The sequence below is a fragment of the Lampris incognitus genome, chromosome 3 (assembly GCF_029633865.1).
Source record: "Lampris incognitus isolate fLamInc1 chromosome 3, fLamInc1.hap2, whole genome shotgun sequence".
In the NCBI taxonomy this organism is placed as follows: domain Eukaryota; kingdom Metazoa; phylum Chordata; class Actinopteri; order Lampriformes; family Lampridae; genus Lampris; species Lampris incognitus.
This window is the reverse complement of record NC_079213.1, coordinates 64,573,337-64,592,045: the sequence shown is the minus strand read 5'-3', so window position 1 is coordinate 64,592,045 and position 18,709 is coordinate 64,573,337. Positions and strand designations below refer to the sequence as shown.

Sequence of the window (18,709 nt, the reverse complement as noted above, 5' to 3'; positions counted from 1 at the left end):
GAAGAAAATGAAGAGGAAACACTGCTACCAACTCACTCGTAGTACTGTGTAGCTTTCTTCAGGGCTATCCTGGCGTCCTCAGGGAACTCTCCTGGCTCGGCGCCAATCCAGCAGATGCTCTTGCCCTTTGCGTGGTAAACGTTCCCAAAATTATAAAGTGCCCGGGCCTGCCCAACCTATAGCACAGAGACCAGATTTTCACAGAAGGAAACCAAAGTTACCCTCACTGTAATTATACACTTAAAAATACCCTGACGCCAGACCCTCAGTTTGCATGCGGGCTAGACTATTCCTGATGGCGGTAAGCATTCGCTTTAAAGGCGCAGCTCATACCAGAGCTGTGCACTGGCTGTGGGGTATGATCTAGAACAAATATGCACCCATCAGTTTATGCAAAAGCATGTAATTGAAGCAAATGGACCTTTTAAAACCAAACAAATTAAGTGTTTTCAGTGGCTTTAAAGCTACAATTCTGGAGATATATATATGCAAACTAATTTCCTTTTGGATACTTATTTTTGTGTATTTAAACTGATAGCTTACTGAAAATTGTGAATGCTTTTGTACTTATTTGAATGGTTGCCGTCAGGTAAAACTTTCCTGGGAAAAATAAGATGTGGATAGACAGCATTTTACCTAGCATAGCAGCCAAATCTAGAAGAATAAAGGGGGCAGCGGCAGGTTAGAAAACTAACTAAAGCGGTTGTGGGTGACAAGCAGCTATGGCAGACCAAGCTCATTAAAGAGCTTTATCAATAGACATGACAATATTGACAGCTAAAACTCAGCTGTTAGCAATGTTTTAGCATTTTTTTTTGTTTGGCAGTGGGGAGGGATGCTGACAGTTTCATTTCAAACGGACCCTCTGGAGTTTGGAGTGCTCAAACACCACTTTAGCCCCCACATATCACCACATGTGCAAATAAGCCAAGCAAAATCAGCAATCTTAGGTATTTTAGCTTTAAAGGCACAATTGGCAACTGATGCACACAGCAGCCGTCCGCCCCACTTTTGCCGCCGTTTTCGTCAGACTGAGCATTCACCTTATTACTTGCGGATGAGAAAACCAGTCAACGCCAGCCGCTTTCGATTCCTTCAGGCTTTCAGACGTCTCCATTTCTCCAATGGATTCACAATGTTGACCCGATGGTGAGATGTGTCACATCACATTACTCACAGTACATAGCCATGACGGCACATGCCACTATGGATAGTATTTTCAATTTCCGAACGTTGTTGTTGTTTTCAGCTCATATCTTTCCATGTTAAAATAATCTTCCGCACAGTTTAAAGATTTAATACCGTTACTTAAAAAATAAGCTTGGGTTAAACCAAATCTACCCCCCCCCTTTCTCCCCAATTGTACTTGGCCAATTACTCCACTCTTCCGAGCTGTCCTGGTTGCTGCTCCACTCCCTCTGCTGATCAGGGGAGGGCTGCAGACTACCGCATGCCTCCTCCGATACATGTGGAGTCGCCAGCCGCTTCTTTTCACCTGACAGTCAGGAGTTTCGCCAGGGGGATGGAGCGCATGGGAGGATCATGCTAACCCCCCCCCCAGTTCCCTCTCCCCCCGTACAGGCGCCCCTACTGACCAGAGGAGGCGCTAGCGCAGCAACCAGGACACATACCCACATCCGGCTTCCCACCCGCAGACACGGCCAATTGTGTCTGTAGGGACGCCCGACCAAGCCGGAGGTTCCAAATCTACATTTGTACAGATGTGTTATCCCTACCCAAGAAAACAGAGGACCACGGCTCTGAGATGTTATTCCAACAGAAGCTGGACCAAACAAGTCAGAAGCTGACTGATACTATGCAAGACTGGCAGTGCGTTCCCAAGCAATGTTGGAAGTTCAACATCTAAAATGAACCCCATGTTACAGCCGTGCTGAAATTTAGTCCCCCCCCCCCCCCGAAATATTTCCTCTTGATTTTTCATAGTATGGCCCACCTTATCGTACATGGCTCGGGTGATGTCCAAGTGTCTTTGGCAACAAACCACTGCTTCATCAAACCGCCCCAGAAGCTTCAGCGTGTTCCCAAGATTGCCACTGGCTTTGGCTTCTCCAAGTTCATCTCCAATGGTTCTGGGGTAAAGGAAATAAATAAATGACTAAAAATAGGCAAGTTGCTATGGTAATGCTGCTTCAATGAGTCCCACAATCAAATTGAGGCCTGCATCAGGAGAGATTCAGGGTTGGTGAATAACTACAGAAGTCCATTGTTTTAGTTTTCAAAGGATCACAGTGACCACTGAGAGCTAGTTATGAAACAGTACCCTGGCAACAACAGTTACTTTTATTACCACACAGCTAGGCTGGTGGAATTAGTCTTGGTACAGATTCAATGGCTGTAACAATACATCACATACAACACCAGTGCAAACATAAAGGACACAAGTGCAAAAAGAAAAACATACAGTACACAGCTCCACATACACATACAGTACAACTAGACCAACTTTTGCGTATTTATCAACTGTACAGCTTTGGGGAAGAAGCTCCAGTTAAGGCGTTCTGTCCTGCCCCCTAGTGACCTGTACCTTCTGCCAGAGCAAAGACACAGAAGAAGATGATGAGCTAGGTGGAGAGGGCCATCCGTTATCTTGCTGGCGTGTGAGATGGTGCGTTGTGTGCGTATGGAGTCCAGTGTGGGGAGTTTGCAGTCTATGAGCTTTGGTGCTCTGGTGATAACTTTGCCCATTTCCTTATCGTGCGCTTAGATGTGTTTCTGTGCCAGACAGTAATCGATAGTGACAGGATGCTCTGGATTACGGCTGTGTAAAGTGGACTAGCAGACCTTGCCTTACTGTGTTTTGAGTTGCCTCAGGAAGTAGAGTCTCTGTTTGGCTCTTTACTTTTTGCATTTGATGGTTGGCGATGACGTCCCATTTCAGGTTATTGCTGATAAATTTGCCAAGGAACTTGAAGGAGTTGGTTATTGTAACTGGTTGGCTGTTGATGAGGATAGGTGCTTTTACTCATTGTTTTGTTCTGAAGTTGAGGATCATTTCAGTAGTCTTTGTTTCGTTTAGGACCAGGTCATGTTCCTTGCACCAGCTGACTGACCTTTCTACCTCCAGCCTGCAGGCATCTTTATTGTCTTTTGAGATCAATCCTATAATTGGTGTTGTCCATGTACTTCAGAATCCTGATGGAGTCTGATGTTGATCTGAAATCATTGGTGAAGAGGGAGAAGAGCAACGGGGACCCAACGCATCCCTGTGGCGCCTCAGTGCTGGTGGTGAGGGGGTGGGAAGTGATGTTGACTCTGACAACTTATAGCTCCTGTCTTAACAAATCCAGGATCCGGAGGGACTGTGAGGTGTCAACACATCAATGTCCTGGAGTTTCCTGAACAGCTTGAAAGGGTCGATAGTATTAAAAGCAGAACTGAAATCGATGAACAGAAATCTTGCATAGGTATGTTTGGACTCAAGATGTTGGAGGATGAAGTGCAGTGCCAGGTTGACTGCATCATCTGTGGACCAGTTTGGGCAATATATGGGTCCATCAGGGGGGATGTGATTGATTTAATGTGTGCCAGAACTAAGCACTCAAATGCCCTCATGGCCACTGACGACAAGCCCAAAGGCCTGTAGTCACTGAGGCCAGATATTTTGCAGCTTTGGGAATGAGGATGATAATAGAATATTTCTAGGGAGCTGGGACCTTTTGTTGGCTGAGTGAGGAATTATAGATGTCCGTGAAGACTGGGGCCAGTTGGTCTGAGCAGTGGCTTACTAAGCCTGGGGTGGTCTGGGCCTGCTGCTTTGTTTTTGTTCAGCTCACGAAACACCCTTCTCACTGTATTTGTTTCAGTTGTGAATGGTGGTGGTAGGTTGAAAATAGCCATGTGCTCGTAGTGGGCCTCTCAAACCGGGCAAAAAAAGAAAGAAAAAGAGTTCAACCTGTCTGGTAGTTCAGTGGTCTGCATCAGTGGGGATAGGTTAGGTGACTTTTTTTTTCCTTTTCTTTTTTTTGTAATTGGTCTGTTCCTGAAGACTTCTCCATATTGCCTTGGGTTTTTTTGGCATACGATGCTTTTGTTTACTTAATGCAGATCTGAGTTCATATTTTGCTCCCTTGTATTTTTCCATGTCCCCCACGTTTGAATGCTGTGTTTTTCTAGATTAGGTCGTGTGAGAACCAGGGTTTACTGTTACCAAATGGCATAGGTATGCAGACGTTCTCACAGAAGTCGAAATATGATGTAACTGTGTCTGTGTATTCGTCTAGGGTTTCGACATGACTCACTAAAATTACTCCAGTCGGTGCACTCAGAGCAGCCTCTTCCTGTTTCAGTTGTATCCTCTGACCAGTTTTTAACAGCTTTGGTTTGGGGTTTGACGGCCCGTACCTTTTGTCTGTAGGTAGGAACCAAGTGTAGCATTGTGTGGTTGGATATTCCCAGGGGCGCTTTAGTGTGTGCGCGATAGGCGGATGTTATTGTGTTGTAGCAGTGGGCCAGGATCTGATTTTCTCTCGAGGGGCAGTCAGTTTGTCGTTTCATAATTAGAGAGTTCTTCAGATAAGTCGGTCCGGTTGGGATCTCCCAACACCGTGATGCTGCACTCAGGGTGGTCTCGTTCCAGGTCGAAGATGTGTCATGCCAGCTCATTAATGGCCCGGTCGCTGATCTCCATTACCTGTGTAGGTGGAATGTAGACTCCTGTTATGATCACCGGGGTGATATGGTCTGTGTTTGATGGAAATGTATTCCAAGTGGGGTAAACAGTGCTTATGGGGAAGAGCGGAGTTGTTACACTAGCAGTCATCGATCAAGAAGCATATTCCGCCTCCTATGGATTTTTGGCTGTGAGCCTCTGACCTGACGGCCCCGTATGTTATGAAGCCAGGAGGGGACACCACCGAGTCCGGGATAGACTCATCCAGCAATATCTCTGTTAGGCACATCACAGAGCAGTTCTTAAAATTCAGAGTTGTTTGGACCAACAGCAGGTGTTCGTCAGCCTTATTCCCGAGTGATCGGATGTTTGTGAGCCACGGAGCTGGTAACGGAGGTTTATAAGGACATCTCCTGCGTTGGGATAGGGTCCCCGATCACCCCCTGCCATGTGGTTTGTGCTGCCAAGTGTGTTACCCCCTTCCTGGTATGGTGCTGTTTTTTCGTATCTCTTCAGGTGGGGGTGATTTTATGGGTCTAATCCATAAGTAGTTCTCCCAATTTCCAGTAGCGTATTTCGGTCACACGTATTCACAGACTTGACAAACAGCAAAAATGAAAAAACAAAAACGAGCGGTGTTTGGCCAGAGCTCGTACTGTGGTTGGCCTCTGGGCCACCATCTGTCTGTCCAGTATCATAACCCCTGACAGACAGCAAATTACAATCTGCATGCAACGGTGGTACCACCATGATATGCCTGTTTTACCTGTCGACTCTATGGCTTTTGCAGCGGTACTTTCTACCCCAATGTTGGAAAAAATATGTGGCATAGAGGGGTATTTTTATTCATGTTCTGATTCCAACCAAACACAAAAAAGAAACATAAGGGGTCAGGGAATTTCTTCCCCTCTAATTAAAGTTGGGCCAGTTAGGAAATTAAACTGGAAATGAGCATCACCTACATCGACGGTGTCATACACACTGACAGGACATCGGTGGGGATTGTTTATTTGATTAGGTTTTGGCAGTGCAGTGGGGTCATTTACCCATGGACAGACAGCAAGACAGTTTGTCCTGACTTATTATATCATATTCCTTTATACCATCAAGGCTTTTTCACAATCAAGACCTTTTTTCAAAAAACTGAATGATTTTACATTGTTCCCCACCCCCCTTTTTTTCTCCCCAATTGTACCCAGCCAATTACCCCACTCTTCCGAGCCATACTGGTTGCTGCTCCACCCCCTCTTCCGATTGGGGGGGGGGGGGGTACAGACTACCACGCCTCCTCTGATACATGTGGAGTCGCCAGCCGCTTCTTTTCACCTGACAGTGAGGAGTTTCACCAGGGGGACGTAGCGCGTGAGACGATCACGCTATTCCCCCAGTTCCCTCTCCCCCCGAACAGGCGCCCCGACCGACCAGAGGAGGCGCTAGTACAGCAAGCAAGACACATACCCACATCCAGCTTCCCACCCGCAGACACGGCCAATTGTGTCTGTAGGGATGCCCGACCAAGCCAGAGGTAACACAGGGATTCGAACCAGCCATCCCTGTGTTGCTAGGCAACGGAATAGACCTCTACGCTCCCTGGATGCCCCTGATTTTACATTGTTGATGGGAGTACCAATAAGGTTGCGGGAAATGTTTTACCTTGTGAGCGTGAGGTCATGCCGGTGGTACTCAAGGGCTTTTCCGTATTCCTGCAGGTGAAAGTAGGCATTCCCCAGCTGGCTATAGATGGCGCTAAGAATTTGGAGGTCCTCTGTTCCAACCTGGATGGCTGACTCAAAGAAGGAGACGCCAGCTTTGTAGTCGCCAGTCTTACAGAGTCTTTCACCTTCGAGAGCCAACTCTAGACACGATGACTCCATCCTGTAGGGACATCACCAAGACGAAAGAAAACTGACTAAAGCCGGAGAAAGAAATTGATAGTTGCACATAATTTGATGTCAGTCTAAAAAAGAAAACATATGCATGATGTTCTCTAAACAACCAATAGAAAGGACACATCCTAACATATTTATGGAAGGGGAGGAGCTCGAAATTGTTCAAGAATTCAAATAGCTTGGTGTTACATTGGACTCCTCATTATCATTTAAGAATCATGTAAAAAAAGATATCAAAAAAATTAAATATTTATAATTTTAGGCAAATTAGATCATCATTATCATAAAATGCTGCTGGGATGTTTCTTCACTCGATGTTTTTTCTTAGCACTGTTTTACAAACTGGTAATTTACAAGTGCAACAACACTCAAACCAATAGTATCACTCTTTAAAAAAGCCATACAAATCTTCAACAGAAAGCCTTCTTCTTTTCACCACTGCAATATTCTGGACCAGGGATAGGCGACATGGTCCAGAAAGGTCCGGTGTGGGTGCAGGTCTTTGTTCCAACCAAGGAGTTACACACCCGAGTCTAAAAATCAAGGTCCTTAGCAAAGACTGTCGGTTGACGAATAGACTCAGGTGTGTAATTGCTTGGTTGGAACAAAGACCTGTACTCACACCGGACCTTTCTGGACCATGTTGCCTATCCCTGCTCTAGAGAAACACAATCTCCTAAATTTCGAGGATTTTAAAACATTCAAATATGCCTGCTCGGTATACAAGTCACTACACGGTCTTGCCCCACCTCCATTAAATGAATAAATTAAAATAAGAACAAACAGTACTAGAATAACCTCAAGGGCCTCCGCTAGAAGGGACTGGGAGGTACCCTTCAGACGCACCGCTTTCAGTCAAACAGAAGGGCACTAAGATCTGGAATAACACACCTTCTGCAATAAGGGAATGTCCCACATTTCCCACTTTTAAAGCCCATCTTAAAAAGTGGCTCAAATGACACCAAGTTCGTGCTCATTTTTAAATCGGTGTGAGCTCAGTCCCTCTTTGTCCTGTTGATTATATCAGTCCCTTGTGTGTTATGTGTTTCATGGTATTGTATTGTATTGTATTGTATTGTGGTGTATGGTTTTGTGGGGTGTATAATGTTGTATTGTTGTGTGTTTTAGTGTTATTGTATTGTGGTGTACCACATTTGTTTTTTTTTTTGTTTAGACCTGCCTAGAGGCAACGGATGTAAATTAGCAGTGTTGCTACAATCCGGCATGTTTACATGTGTATCTGCGATACCAATGTTCATTAATATGCACTGTCCCTATTCAAATAAATAAATAAATATCCAGAAGGTTTACCAAGACACCTGAAGTCCTGAACAAAATAATTTTGTAGAAAACGGAAATAAACAAATAAATAAAGCAGATTTTATACATTTATCATTTCTGCGAGTATGGGATTTTCGTCACTAGATCTCAGACGGCTTCTTTGAATTAAAAAAAAAGTAGAAGTAGTAGTAGACACTGAGTTGTGATCCAAAGGAAAAAAGCAAATAAAAGGTGTAAAAGGCAATACTAAAGGCACCGTGAGCGTGTGTGTGTGTGTAAATTGTGTGATTGAAATTGAACTGCATGTAACAGCAGCAAGGTAAAGCGGAGGACTGTGCGTGTTGCACTGAACCCTGGCTCGAGCCACCTGAAAGTTCACCGAAATCCAATGAATCGAGACACGAGAGGAATGGATTAAAAATTGGACGGGCTATTCTCTGTCAGTTGAAATCTCCGAGGAGAAACTGCGAGACTCCAAAGGTCTGTGTGTGTGTGGCCAGAGTTTGACCATGAACATAAAGTAAACTCAAGGCATGTTTATGGAAAGGACCACCATCTCACAGTTTGGACAGTCAATTTAAGACCTTCACTTTCAGTCCCTTCTAACGCTCAATGCAAAAAAAGAAAAAAGTTTTCTTCCTCGAGCAATTGACATGTTGAATCATGGCCAACAACAGGCTCTTATCTGCTGGTAGAGCTTTCTATAGGATTACATCACAAGATGATAAACGTACTGCAGCCATGCATAGGCCTCAGCTTGCAGACATGGCACACAGCTCACATGTTTACAACTGCGGTGCGTCAGTGGTGGAAGGGCTTCGTCGATGATATTACCAGGAAGATCAGTGGGACGCGTTATGTGTGGGAAGAGAGGTTTGAAGGCACATTTTCGAGCCAAAGTTAAGTTTTGGGAGCCTATTCTGAAACCATAATTCAATCAAAACCCTCCATTTGAATCAAATCCAAAGCATAATTTGAAAAAAAAGAAAAGAAAAAAAGACAGATGAATAACTTGCATGACTTCTTTTCACTTTTTGCTGGAGGGGATCTCACACAGACAACTAAAATTGTATTAGCGACATGAAGACAAAATACGAGGAGCAAAGTTATTCAGAAAACAGTGGAAAATTGAAATCAGAATATTTTCAATTTTCACGTCTACCATTTGTTAATCTAGCGCTGTACAGGATCCATGCCTTTCAAATCAAATTGCACAACAGTGAAGCCTTCCTCTAAACTCACAATTAATTCGTTTCAATTCATATTCAGAATTAGAGAAGAATTAGAGACTGGCGCCATTCCTCAGCCTTGCTGGTGAAACTCTGCAACTTTCACATCTCTACAGTCTTGCCATATAATAAACATCTTAAAGTCGCAGTAGGCAACTTGAATATGAACAATGTAGAACCTTCCACCTCACTCCACTGCCTCGTATCACTCCGCCAAGCCCCTCCCACTCCCACCAGACGAGCATGGGCATATCATGGATGCATTAGCATGGATGTATTATAGTAGTAGTAGTAGTAGTAGTTCTACTATAGTACACCCATGGGGCATACGTACAGTCAGTACAACCAGGAAATATCAAAGCAAGACTAGTGGAACTCGTGTCGAAACTCGATTATTTATCCATGTAAGAACATATTTTTTTTAGCGAATCTTAGTTAAATTAATATTCTTCATATTAAGCAGACATCTCAAGTTGGTCTTGTTCATTTCTTTTAAAAGTAAAACACTCGTGTGTGTGGGGGGAGGGACGGGGGTTGGTAGAGAAGGGAGAACTAGTCGACAAGCGGCTGGCGGGGCAGGGCGGATGCAAACTGATCGGGAACACATGCGTCTGCGTTTGTACACCAGCCAATAGGAATGCCCTCTCTCTGAAATGACCTGTGATTGGCTAAAGTCTCTTGTCACAGGCTAGATTTTCTAAAGCCCGAACACAGAGCCAAGAGGAGATGCAGAAGTCTAGTTTTCTCTCAGACCACTTCAGTCACAATATGCTGAAAGGTTGTGGCATTTTTGCCCAATGACAGCAACAAAAAAATTGCCTACCCCAACTTTAATATCCAACAAATTGCAAATATAAAAATTTCACTTGGACAGCAGCAACATGCCACAGTTTTCAGAGAGGGAAAACATGGAAAATCAGCTCTGTATGATTCAAAATACTGCTCGCATTCCCAATCCAGAGAGCTATTAATGGAACATGCATTTCTTTGAGGATATATGAATGCGCGGTACAGGCCAGATTCTTTTTTCTCTGCATCTCCATTTAGGCTACAAGCTGCCTTACATCCACATCAAGACAAGCCATGACCTCTCAGTGTGACGTACACAGACCCACATACCTGTTGTTTTTTATCCTCATGCACGCCAGACAGTCTGACAGGATGGACATCTCAAGCTTCTCAACCACTCTCTCGGCACGGGCGAGTGAACGCGGCCCTTTTCGCAAAGCACTCCTCAGCTTCTCTCCTTTGGTGTGCATACACATAACGCACACGGCCAATGTGACCCAAGTGCCTAAAACGAAGCTCCCCTGGATCCCCCTGCTGTTTCGAAAAGTGATTTGTTGACCGGGAGTAACAGCAGAACAAACGGCTTAATCTGCTCCGTGTCCCTGATCCACCTCAACGGTCATGTGCCGCAGGCCGAAATCCCACGTTTGTGCAGAGTGTAGGTCGTCACCCATTTCTTCTCGGGGGGGGGGGTGGTCAAAGAGAGAGTAGTCGGCCAGACTCCGTTGGCGGTCGTATTACTTGTTGCCTTGGTTGTCCATAACCCGTGTCGCTAAACCACCTGATGGTATGTGTCACTTCCAATTAGTCCAGGGACTCGACGGTAATTATAGCCACTCTAAGTGGCTCCAGGGAACACTAATGCTATTTACGACAACACTCTGCGAAATCATCATTCAGCGACTCTCAGCCGGGGTCAGTGGGCGTATATATCTCGACCCCGAAATTTAAGTTGCCGAAGTGACGTTCCCAACTAGTCTGCGCTGTATGTACACCGTTTTGATGCGCCCGATCGGCGGCTTACCCATGCTTGCCGCCCAACCGCTGACATCTCAGTGATGGGTTAGGCTAAATACCGCAGGGGTGGCATCACACCGGATTAGAGAAATCCACACTACATTATGGTTCCCCTTACCAAGCTTCAAGTTTCTCAGTCTCTGTAGCAGATCCAAAGAAATCCACTTGACTGAATTAACTAAGACACCGGGCCAAGGTGCCCTGAAGGGGAGACAACAATATGCTGCGACCTGCCGCCATGTCCACTGAACTTTCCACACGCGCCAGGTGGCGTCAAAGCTTCTACCTCAAATGACCAGACGCCAGCTCACAAATTACTACGCCGAGGCTCCTTCGCGCTCCGGGGTAACATTGTTTTACGTGCGGAGTATGTTTATGCATCTCATCCCCAGTCTCCATCTACGACAGCAGCTTTGTAGTCGTCCATCGACGGCAAATTAAGTTCTCAGTCATTCGAGCGCTGAAAACATCCATCGGTGGGTTACAGAGAAAGAGGAAACTGTAAAATATCGGCATATTTGAGAAAGGCTGTTTTGTGTATTCGGCTTGTGCCAGCAAAGTCCAAGTCTGTGTGGAACCTACATGTTTTGTTTTGTTGTTTTTTTCTGTCATTGGTGTAGTGCTTACGCAATTTGACTATGGTAGACTCATGGGTTACCATGTACTCCTTTTAACACGTTTGAAAAAAAAACTAAGTAAGCTTGCGCATCGAACAATTTCACAATTGGAAAACTCACTAAAGCGTTAAGGGGCCACTTCTACAGCAGCTCTCCTGCAGCAATAGGAGCTTTAATCCCTTGCTCAAGAGCCATTTAGCAGTGATGGCGGGTGGGCACTCAGGCTTAAGGTATGATAGCAACCACCATTTAGCTACCAGCAGGGAGAGGATTGTGCTTTTAACCCCTTAGCTGGTCACGCTGTAAATAGCAGGCGAAAGGTTAAAGTTTAGACAAATGCTTTACAAAAATGGGGTGAACCCCCCAGAGTGGGGCGACAGGTCTGTGGTACTGTGATCCAGCACTGACGTGGCTATGCTTGTTTGCAGGACATTAAAAAGATTAAATGGTGTAACTTGCTTTCCATGAAACCACTCACTAAGCCAGTCAATGTGGGGCCCTGACACTCTGTGTGTGTGTGTGTGTGTGTGTGTGTGTGTGTGTGTCAGGACCCTGCAGGCAATGTTTATTACCTGGACCTAGATGTGTTGGAAACTGTGTGTGTTGGCTGTAGTGAGTTGTGATGTGTAGTGTGGCAATGTTGTCAGACATTAGAAAGCCACTTTATATTGCCATTGTATTCTTAGGATCAACATGTCTTCTGCATTTAAGCCATCCTATTGTTTTGGAGCAGTGGGCAGCTGCAGAGCCCAGGGACCAACTCCAGTTCTTCTTTCCATTGCCTGGCTCAGGGGCACAGACAGGAGTATTAACGCTGACATGCATGTCTTTTTGATGGTGGGAGGAAACCGGACCACCCGGAGGAAACCCACGCAGACACGCGGAGAACATGCAAACTCCACACAGAAAGGACCTGGGACGGCCTGGGGTTTAAACCCAGGACCTTCTTGTTGTGAGGCAACAGCGCTAACCAACTGGGTCACTGTGCCTGTAAGATATATATATATATATATATACACGGTGGTTAGTGCAGTCGCCTCACAGCAAGAAGGTCCTGGGTTCGAGCCCCGGGGTAGTCTAACCTTGGTGGGTCGTCCCAGGTCGTCCTCTGTGTGGAGTTTGCATGTTCTCTCCGTGTCTGCGTGGCTTTCCTCCGGGGGCTTCGGTTTCCTCCCACAGTCCAAAGACATGTAAGTCAGGTGAATTGGCGGTACTAAATTGTCCCTAGGAATGAATGTGTGTGTGTGTGTGTGTGTGTGTGTGTGTGTGTGTGTGTGTGTGTGTGTGTACATACACACAGGGTGTTGTGATGCGTCTAGTGCAGCAGTGTGTAGTTGGAGGGAAGGTGCATGTGTTCTTCCAACCCGCTTGTGTCCTTCCTTCCCTTAGCTTGCTGCCGCTGGCTAGCCTTTGTGGCGAATAGGGAAGCATCCTAGCGTGTAAGCCTTCCCTTGCCAGTACATAGCCTCTCCTTCACCAAGACTCCTGCCAGGCCTCCCCGTGGCCACACATGGTAACTGGGGTCTTGCGGCCCCAGGCTAACTTGGCAGGGGATCTCGGAGCAGCAGTGGGCCCCAGAGATATGGTGTGCAGGCCCACCCTGGTGGACACGCCCTGGCACCTATCAACCACTGCCCCGCTGCCTTGTGGGTGAGTCTGGAAGACATAAGGCTAAGGGAGCTTACCCCAACAGAAAAGCAAGCTGTGGCGGCACGCTTCGAGGCGGTTTCCGAAAAACTGGATTTCCGGCAGCCCCCTGCAGTTGTGTGGAGGTGCCGGTCGTCTAGGGATCCCCCTTGCCATCGGAACCATCTCCTCTACAATCAAGTCATGTGGCGTTGGGAGAAGCGCACCCCCCATGCCACTTTAAAAACCATCTCTGCGCAGGTATCTTCTGCTATCTGAGTCCTCAAAGGACCCACAAATAGAAGAAGATGGTCATCATCGGGCACGATGGACAACCAGCAAGCAAGTGTGTGTGTGTGTCGGCCTGTGATGGCCTGGTGGCCTGTTCAGGGTGTCTCCCCACTTGCTGCCCAATGACTGCTGGAATAGGCTTCAGCATCCCCGCGACCCTGAGAGCAGGATAGACGGTTAAGACAATGGATGGATGGATAAATGTAAAAAAGCTTGGTGCAATCTTTTGAATGAAATAGCATCGTTTCAAGAACAAGAGTAGTTTTCAACCCCCCCCCCCCCATCACCTTTGGATGCAAGTTACCAATATCTAAAGTCAACTGTGTATTGGCTGGGACCTAGGTGTCAAAGCTCATTCAATATACCCTGCCTATAAGTCATCGGGAAATGATGTCATCATCAATATTTCAGTAGTGCCATGAAATATTGACTCATGGAGGTTAGTCCAGTGTCTCAGCCTAGACCTCCCCGGCTCGACACCAGTCCCCCGTTCTCCGCGGATGTGGTATCATCTTACTGCCACAAGAGGAACACTTTCATTGTGATCCGTATACAAATAGAAAGAAAGGTTAAAGTGAAAGCAGGATTAATATACAAATATTAACTGTGATGTTGTAGTAATGATAAATTACTGACAATGGAACATTAGAATGTCTCATATTCCTTGAAATCAGTACTGATAAAGGCAACAAATTCCCACTACAACAGACAAATTGGTGAGAAATAAGTCATTTTTTGAACAGGAATCAACTGTTAGTCTATATATATATATATATATATATATACACACACACACACACACACACACATATATATATATATATATACACTACCGTTCAAAAGTTTGGGATCACCCAAACAATTTTGTGTTTTCCATGAAAAGTCACACTTATTCACCACCATATGTTGTGAAATGAATAGAAAATAGAGTCAAGACATTGACAAGGTTAGAAATAATGATTTGTATTTGAAATAAGATTTTTTTTACATCAAACTTTGCTTTCGTCAAAGAATCCTCCATTTGCAGCAATTACAGCATTGCAGACCTTTGGCATTCTAGCTGTTAATTTGTTGAGGTAATCTGGAGAAATTGCACCCCACGCTTCCAGAAGCAGCTCCCACAAGTTGGATTGGTTGGATGGGCACTTCTTTGAGCAGATTGAGTTTCTGGAGCATCACATTTGTGGGGTCAATTAAACGCTCAAAATGGCCAGAAAAAGAGAACTTTCATCTGAAACTCCACAGTCTATTCTTGTTCTTAGAAATGAAGGCTATTCCATGCGAGAAATTGCTAAGAAATTGAAGATTTCCTACACCGGTGTGTACTACCCCCTTCAGAGGACAGCACAAACAGGCTCTAACCAGAGTAGAAAAAGAAGTGGGAGGCCGCGTTGCACAACTGAGCAAGAAGATAAGTACATTAGAGTCTCTAGTTTGAGAAACAGACGCCTCACAGGTCCCCAACTGGCATCTTCATTAAATAGTACCTGTTAGAGCTGCTTCTGGAAGCGTGGGGTGCAATTTCTCCAGATTACCTCAACAAATTAACAGCTAGAATGCCAAAGGTCTGCAATGCTGTAATTGCTGCAAATGGAGGATTCTTTGACGAAAGCAAAGTTTGATGTAAAAAAAATCTTATTTCAAATACAAATCCTTATTTCTAACCTTGTCAATGTCTTGACTCTATTTTCTATTCATTTCACAACATATGGTGGTGAATAAGTGTGACTTTTCATGGAAAACACGAAATTGTTTGGGTGATCCCAAACTTTTGAACGGTAGTGTACACATATATATAATTTCCACACTCAGTAATAATGTATTCTTCCTTCTTTCAGCTTTTTCCCTGTTTTTCAGGGGTCGCCACAGCAGATTTTACAGTTTCCATCAGGACCCTGTGAGGGCACAGCACCAATGCTGACCGTTGTTCGATCCGGTATGGTCTTGTCAATCTGCATATTGATTTGGCAAAATTTTACGTCGGATGCCTTTCCTGACACAACCACTAACCCTATGGACGGGGGCACAGGTAAAGCGCTGGATGCCATCCCAGTATTCATGGACTTGCGCCCATGCCTGTCGCCATTCAGTAATAATGTACATATATCAAGTCTTTTCCCCACATATTTTGAGGACAGCATACATGGTGCATTCATTGAGTACTTCGAGCACTTCTAATTTCCTGCCAGGAAATAATACTTTCAAGATAAGACCAAAACCAGCTCGGCCACTTTTTTTCCCCCCATCAGCGTTGTAACAAAACAGCAAAACCTAACACAAATAATGTGAAAACGTCAGAGCTCATCTTTGATTTGTTTGGCTTTTGAATCATTTTTGAGGTTTCAATGGTCTTTTTGCACGATGAATAGGTTACATGACTCCTCCTGCACAGGCAGACTTTATTCCTCCTGACTCCTATGAAGTTGACTTTTTTTTGTTGTTGTTGGATATATTGAATCAGACAAACGACAACAAAACAGCCTACCTGAAGCGGACATACAGCACGTGTTCCCTGTCCTGCACACTGTGGGGAGAAACGCCGCCATACATGACAGTGTGTTTTCAGTCCCGGGTAAACGCAGCCAGAGGATGACGGACATGATGGCTCCCCGCAGCGTCTCAGGGAGCCAGAACCAGGCAACTCAGCTTACAAAACAATCTAAGGTGTAACGCAAACCAAACACTACCGCCCATGAAAGCCATCAGCAGAACATTTCGAGAAGGGGAAACCTCCTTGCAGGAGAGCTCCACACCAGGGTGGGAGATATACTATCTGCATATGCTCGGGCCCACCTCTTTCTCTGGCCTACCTCTTTCTCGGGCCTGCCTCTTTCTCGGGCCTGCCTCTTTCTCGGGCCTGCCTCGCGCTTTGGAAACTGGAGCCGGGTATCATGAACAAGGACTCGTTCTCTTGCATTAGCAACAACAAACAAGCGCCAGCCAACACAAACAAACAGGTCGACTCCACTCAAGGCCAAAATAAATAAATAAATAAATAATAAATCAAGAGACTGAGGGAAATGGAAATGTGCAGTCCTGGGTATTATTGAAACGTTTGTGTTGTTTTCATTTCATTCCTGGCTGCTTAACAAAGCTCCCATTATCCGTTTATCAAGCGGTGCGTTACAGACCCCGCTGAGGGGCAGAGTGCCAACCTCCGTTACTTTTCACCAAACATGCTGCAAAAGAACAAAAGCAGTCCCCTTGAAACCGATGAAGGGGTCAAAGAAGTGGGGCAACACGGTAAAGGCTGGCTGGGTGTTAAACGTGAAAGCTGGCGGCTCCACGTTTGCACCGTTGGCTGTGCACAGGAAACCTGCCAGCTTCGCCTGCACACTCCCCTCTCGGCTGGCTTTGGTAAAACTCTAAAGTGGCAGGGAGGACGTGTGTGTGTGGGCATTCTGCATTTGAAAACAGTGATGCCTTGCAATACACAACCTCAACAGCTCTATGCAACCCTGGGAGAGATGGGAGAGATGGGAGAGCCCCCCCCCCCATTGATGGAGCAATGAAAACCCTCTCCACACACACACAAAAAAAGAAAATAATATCCTGTGAGATTTAGCAGCCTAAACCATGAATGCTGAGGTTGTTTAAGGAAACTACACTGGGCACTCCAACACGACTCGACAGGACCGGAGCCATAGTACCTCTGCTTCGGTGATGAAGGCGCCAAGTAGTGCAGAGTAACGCGTGTGCAGGCGTGCATCGATCTAGCGTCCTGTAGGGTTTTGCATATTGTGTCACGACAGTCGTAAAGCTTAAGACGCATGGGGGAACCGAGAGAGAGGGGGCACCGATGCTTATCGCGACACAGCAGATGTCATAAAACCGGGAGAGGACGTGCGGAGTGGGTTCGGTGGATTTTACAGCTGCCCCTGCGTCGGTTTCTCGTGGTCTGGCGAAACTAAACGGCGAGATGAAAATACAGGTTAGACGGGGGGGGGGGGCCTAAATTGTCCTCCACAGGCATGCTGCCACACGCAGCCCACTCTCTACCGGGAAAAACACGAAGCGGAGAAACACGGGAAGAGTTCTGATGTGGGGTTTCACATAGACCCCTCTCTACCATTATGAATCTTTATTTATTTACTTATTTATTTTAATTGTTGAAAACGTATAGCGAGCACGTTAGTCTACAAAGCGCCGTCAAAACAAACGTGGGAAGACCAAACTTACCTCCCATTGACCTGGAACGAAGTCTGCGGACGCAAGTGGAGTATGTCCCCGATGTGAAAATAAATTCCCGACCTACGCGACTTTAAATGCGTCCGGTCCAGCTGTTCCCAGTATCATTCACCCCCCCCCCCCCCCGCCACCACCTGAAGGGAACGAGTCAAGAGGCAAACTGCTGGAATGGCCACGCCTTGTGGCCAAAAATCTGTAACCAATTAGCGAGCGACGCCCCGGAGGACTATTTTACCTTCAGGGCTTTCCGTAGCGCGGGGCAACGCGCGTGGAACGGCCGACTAGGAGCGGGTCTTGCCTGGAAGTGCCGCGGGATCCATAATAACGCGTCTCTGTCCCACAGCCGTGTGTGTGTGTGGGGGGGGGGTGGTCCTCTGACCTTCCTCGGGCGAAGTGACGTCTGAGGCGCAGCGCTTAACTTTAGAAAAGCGGGTCAAGTCTGCCCCCCACACGCACGGCCGCGCATTACACACTCTGCATCAGCCTCTCTCTCTCTCTCTCTCTCTCTCTCTCTCTCTCTCTCTCTCTCTCTCTCTCTCTCTCTCTCTCTCTCTCTCTCTCTCTTGCTCGCGTCTAGACGGCAACCCCGGACTTGCGAAACTCTTGCACGCTCTCGCACATGCGCAAACGAGGTCCAGAAAGGGCCGGTGCGGTTGCGGTTTTTTTTGTTGCTGCAAGTTGCGGTTACAAGCCCGATTCTGTTAGTCAACCACTAGTCTTTGCTAAGGACCTTGATTTGTAGACTCAAGCGTGTGACTGCTTGGTTGGAACAAAGACCTGCACCCACACCTGCCCTTTCTGGATCATGTTGCCCATCCCTGCACGGGTGGGGTTAGGCTAAAAATCCATCCATCCAGCCATTATCTGAACCGCTTATCCTGCTCTCAGGGATGATGGAGCCTATCCCAGCAGTCATTGGGCGGCAGGCGGGGAGACACCCTGGACAGGCCGCCAGGCCATCACACACACACACAATTTATTCACCTGACCTACATATCTATAGACTGTGGGAGGAAAGCGGAGCACCCAGAGGAAACCCACGCAGACAACATGCAAACTCCACACAAAGGACAACCCCCAAGGTTGGACTACCCCTGGGCCTCGAACCCAGGACCTTCTTGCTGTGAGGCGACTGTGCTAACCACTGCTCGA

At 46.3% G+C, this 18,709-nt stretch overlaps 1 protein-coding gene across 3 annotated transcripts in view; it reads right to left on the bottom strand.

Moving 5' to 3' along the window:
* Positions 1 to 17,906, bottom strand: part of LOC130108984 (G-protein-signaling modulator 2-like) — a 43,779-nt gene extending 25,873 nt beyond the window's left edge. For 2 of the 3 annotated variants that reach the window (XM_056275656.1, XM_056275658.1), the window contains exons 1-4: positions 17,549 to 17,630; positions 6,284 to 6,505; positions 1,955 to 2,090; positions 37 to 176 (exon numbers count right to left, since the gene is read on the bottom strand). In XM_056275656.1, the coding sequence (XP_056131631.1) occupies positions 37 to 176; positions 1,955 to 2,090; positions 6,284 to 6,504 (497 nt within the window). In that variant the 5' untranslated portion in view covers position 6,505; positions 17,549 to 17,630. Of the gene's footprint in view, positions 1 to 36; positions 177 to 1,954; positions 2,091 to 6,283; positions 6,506 to 17,548; positions 17,631 to 17,792 lie in introns of those variants that run through there. The other variant, XM_056275657.1, reaches the window with a different exon arrangement.
* Positions 17,907 to 18,709: the final 803 nt, after the last annotated feature.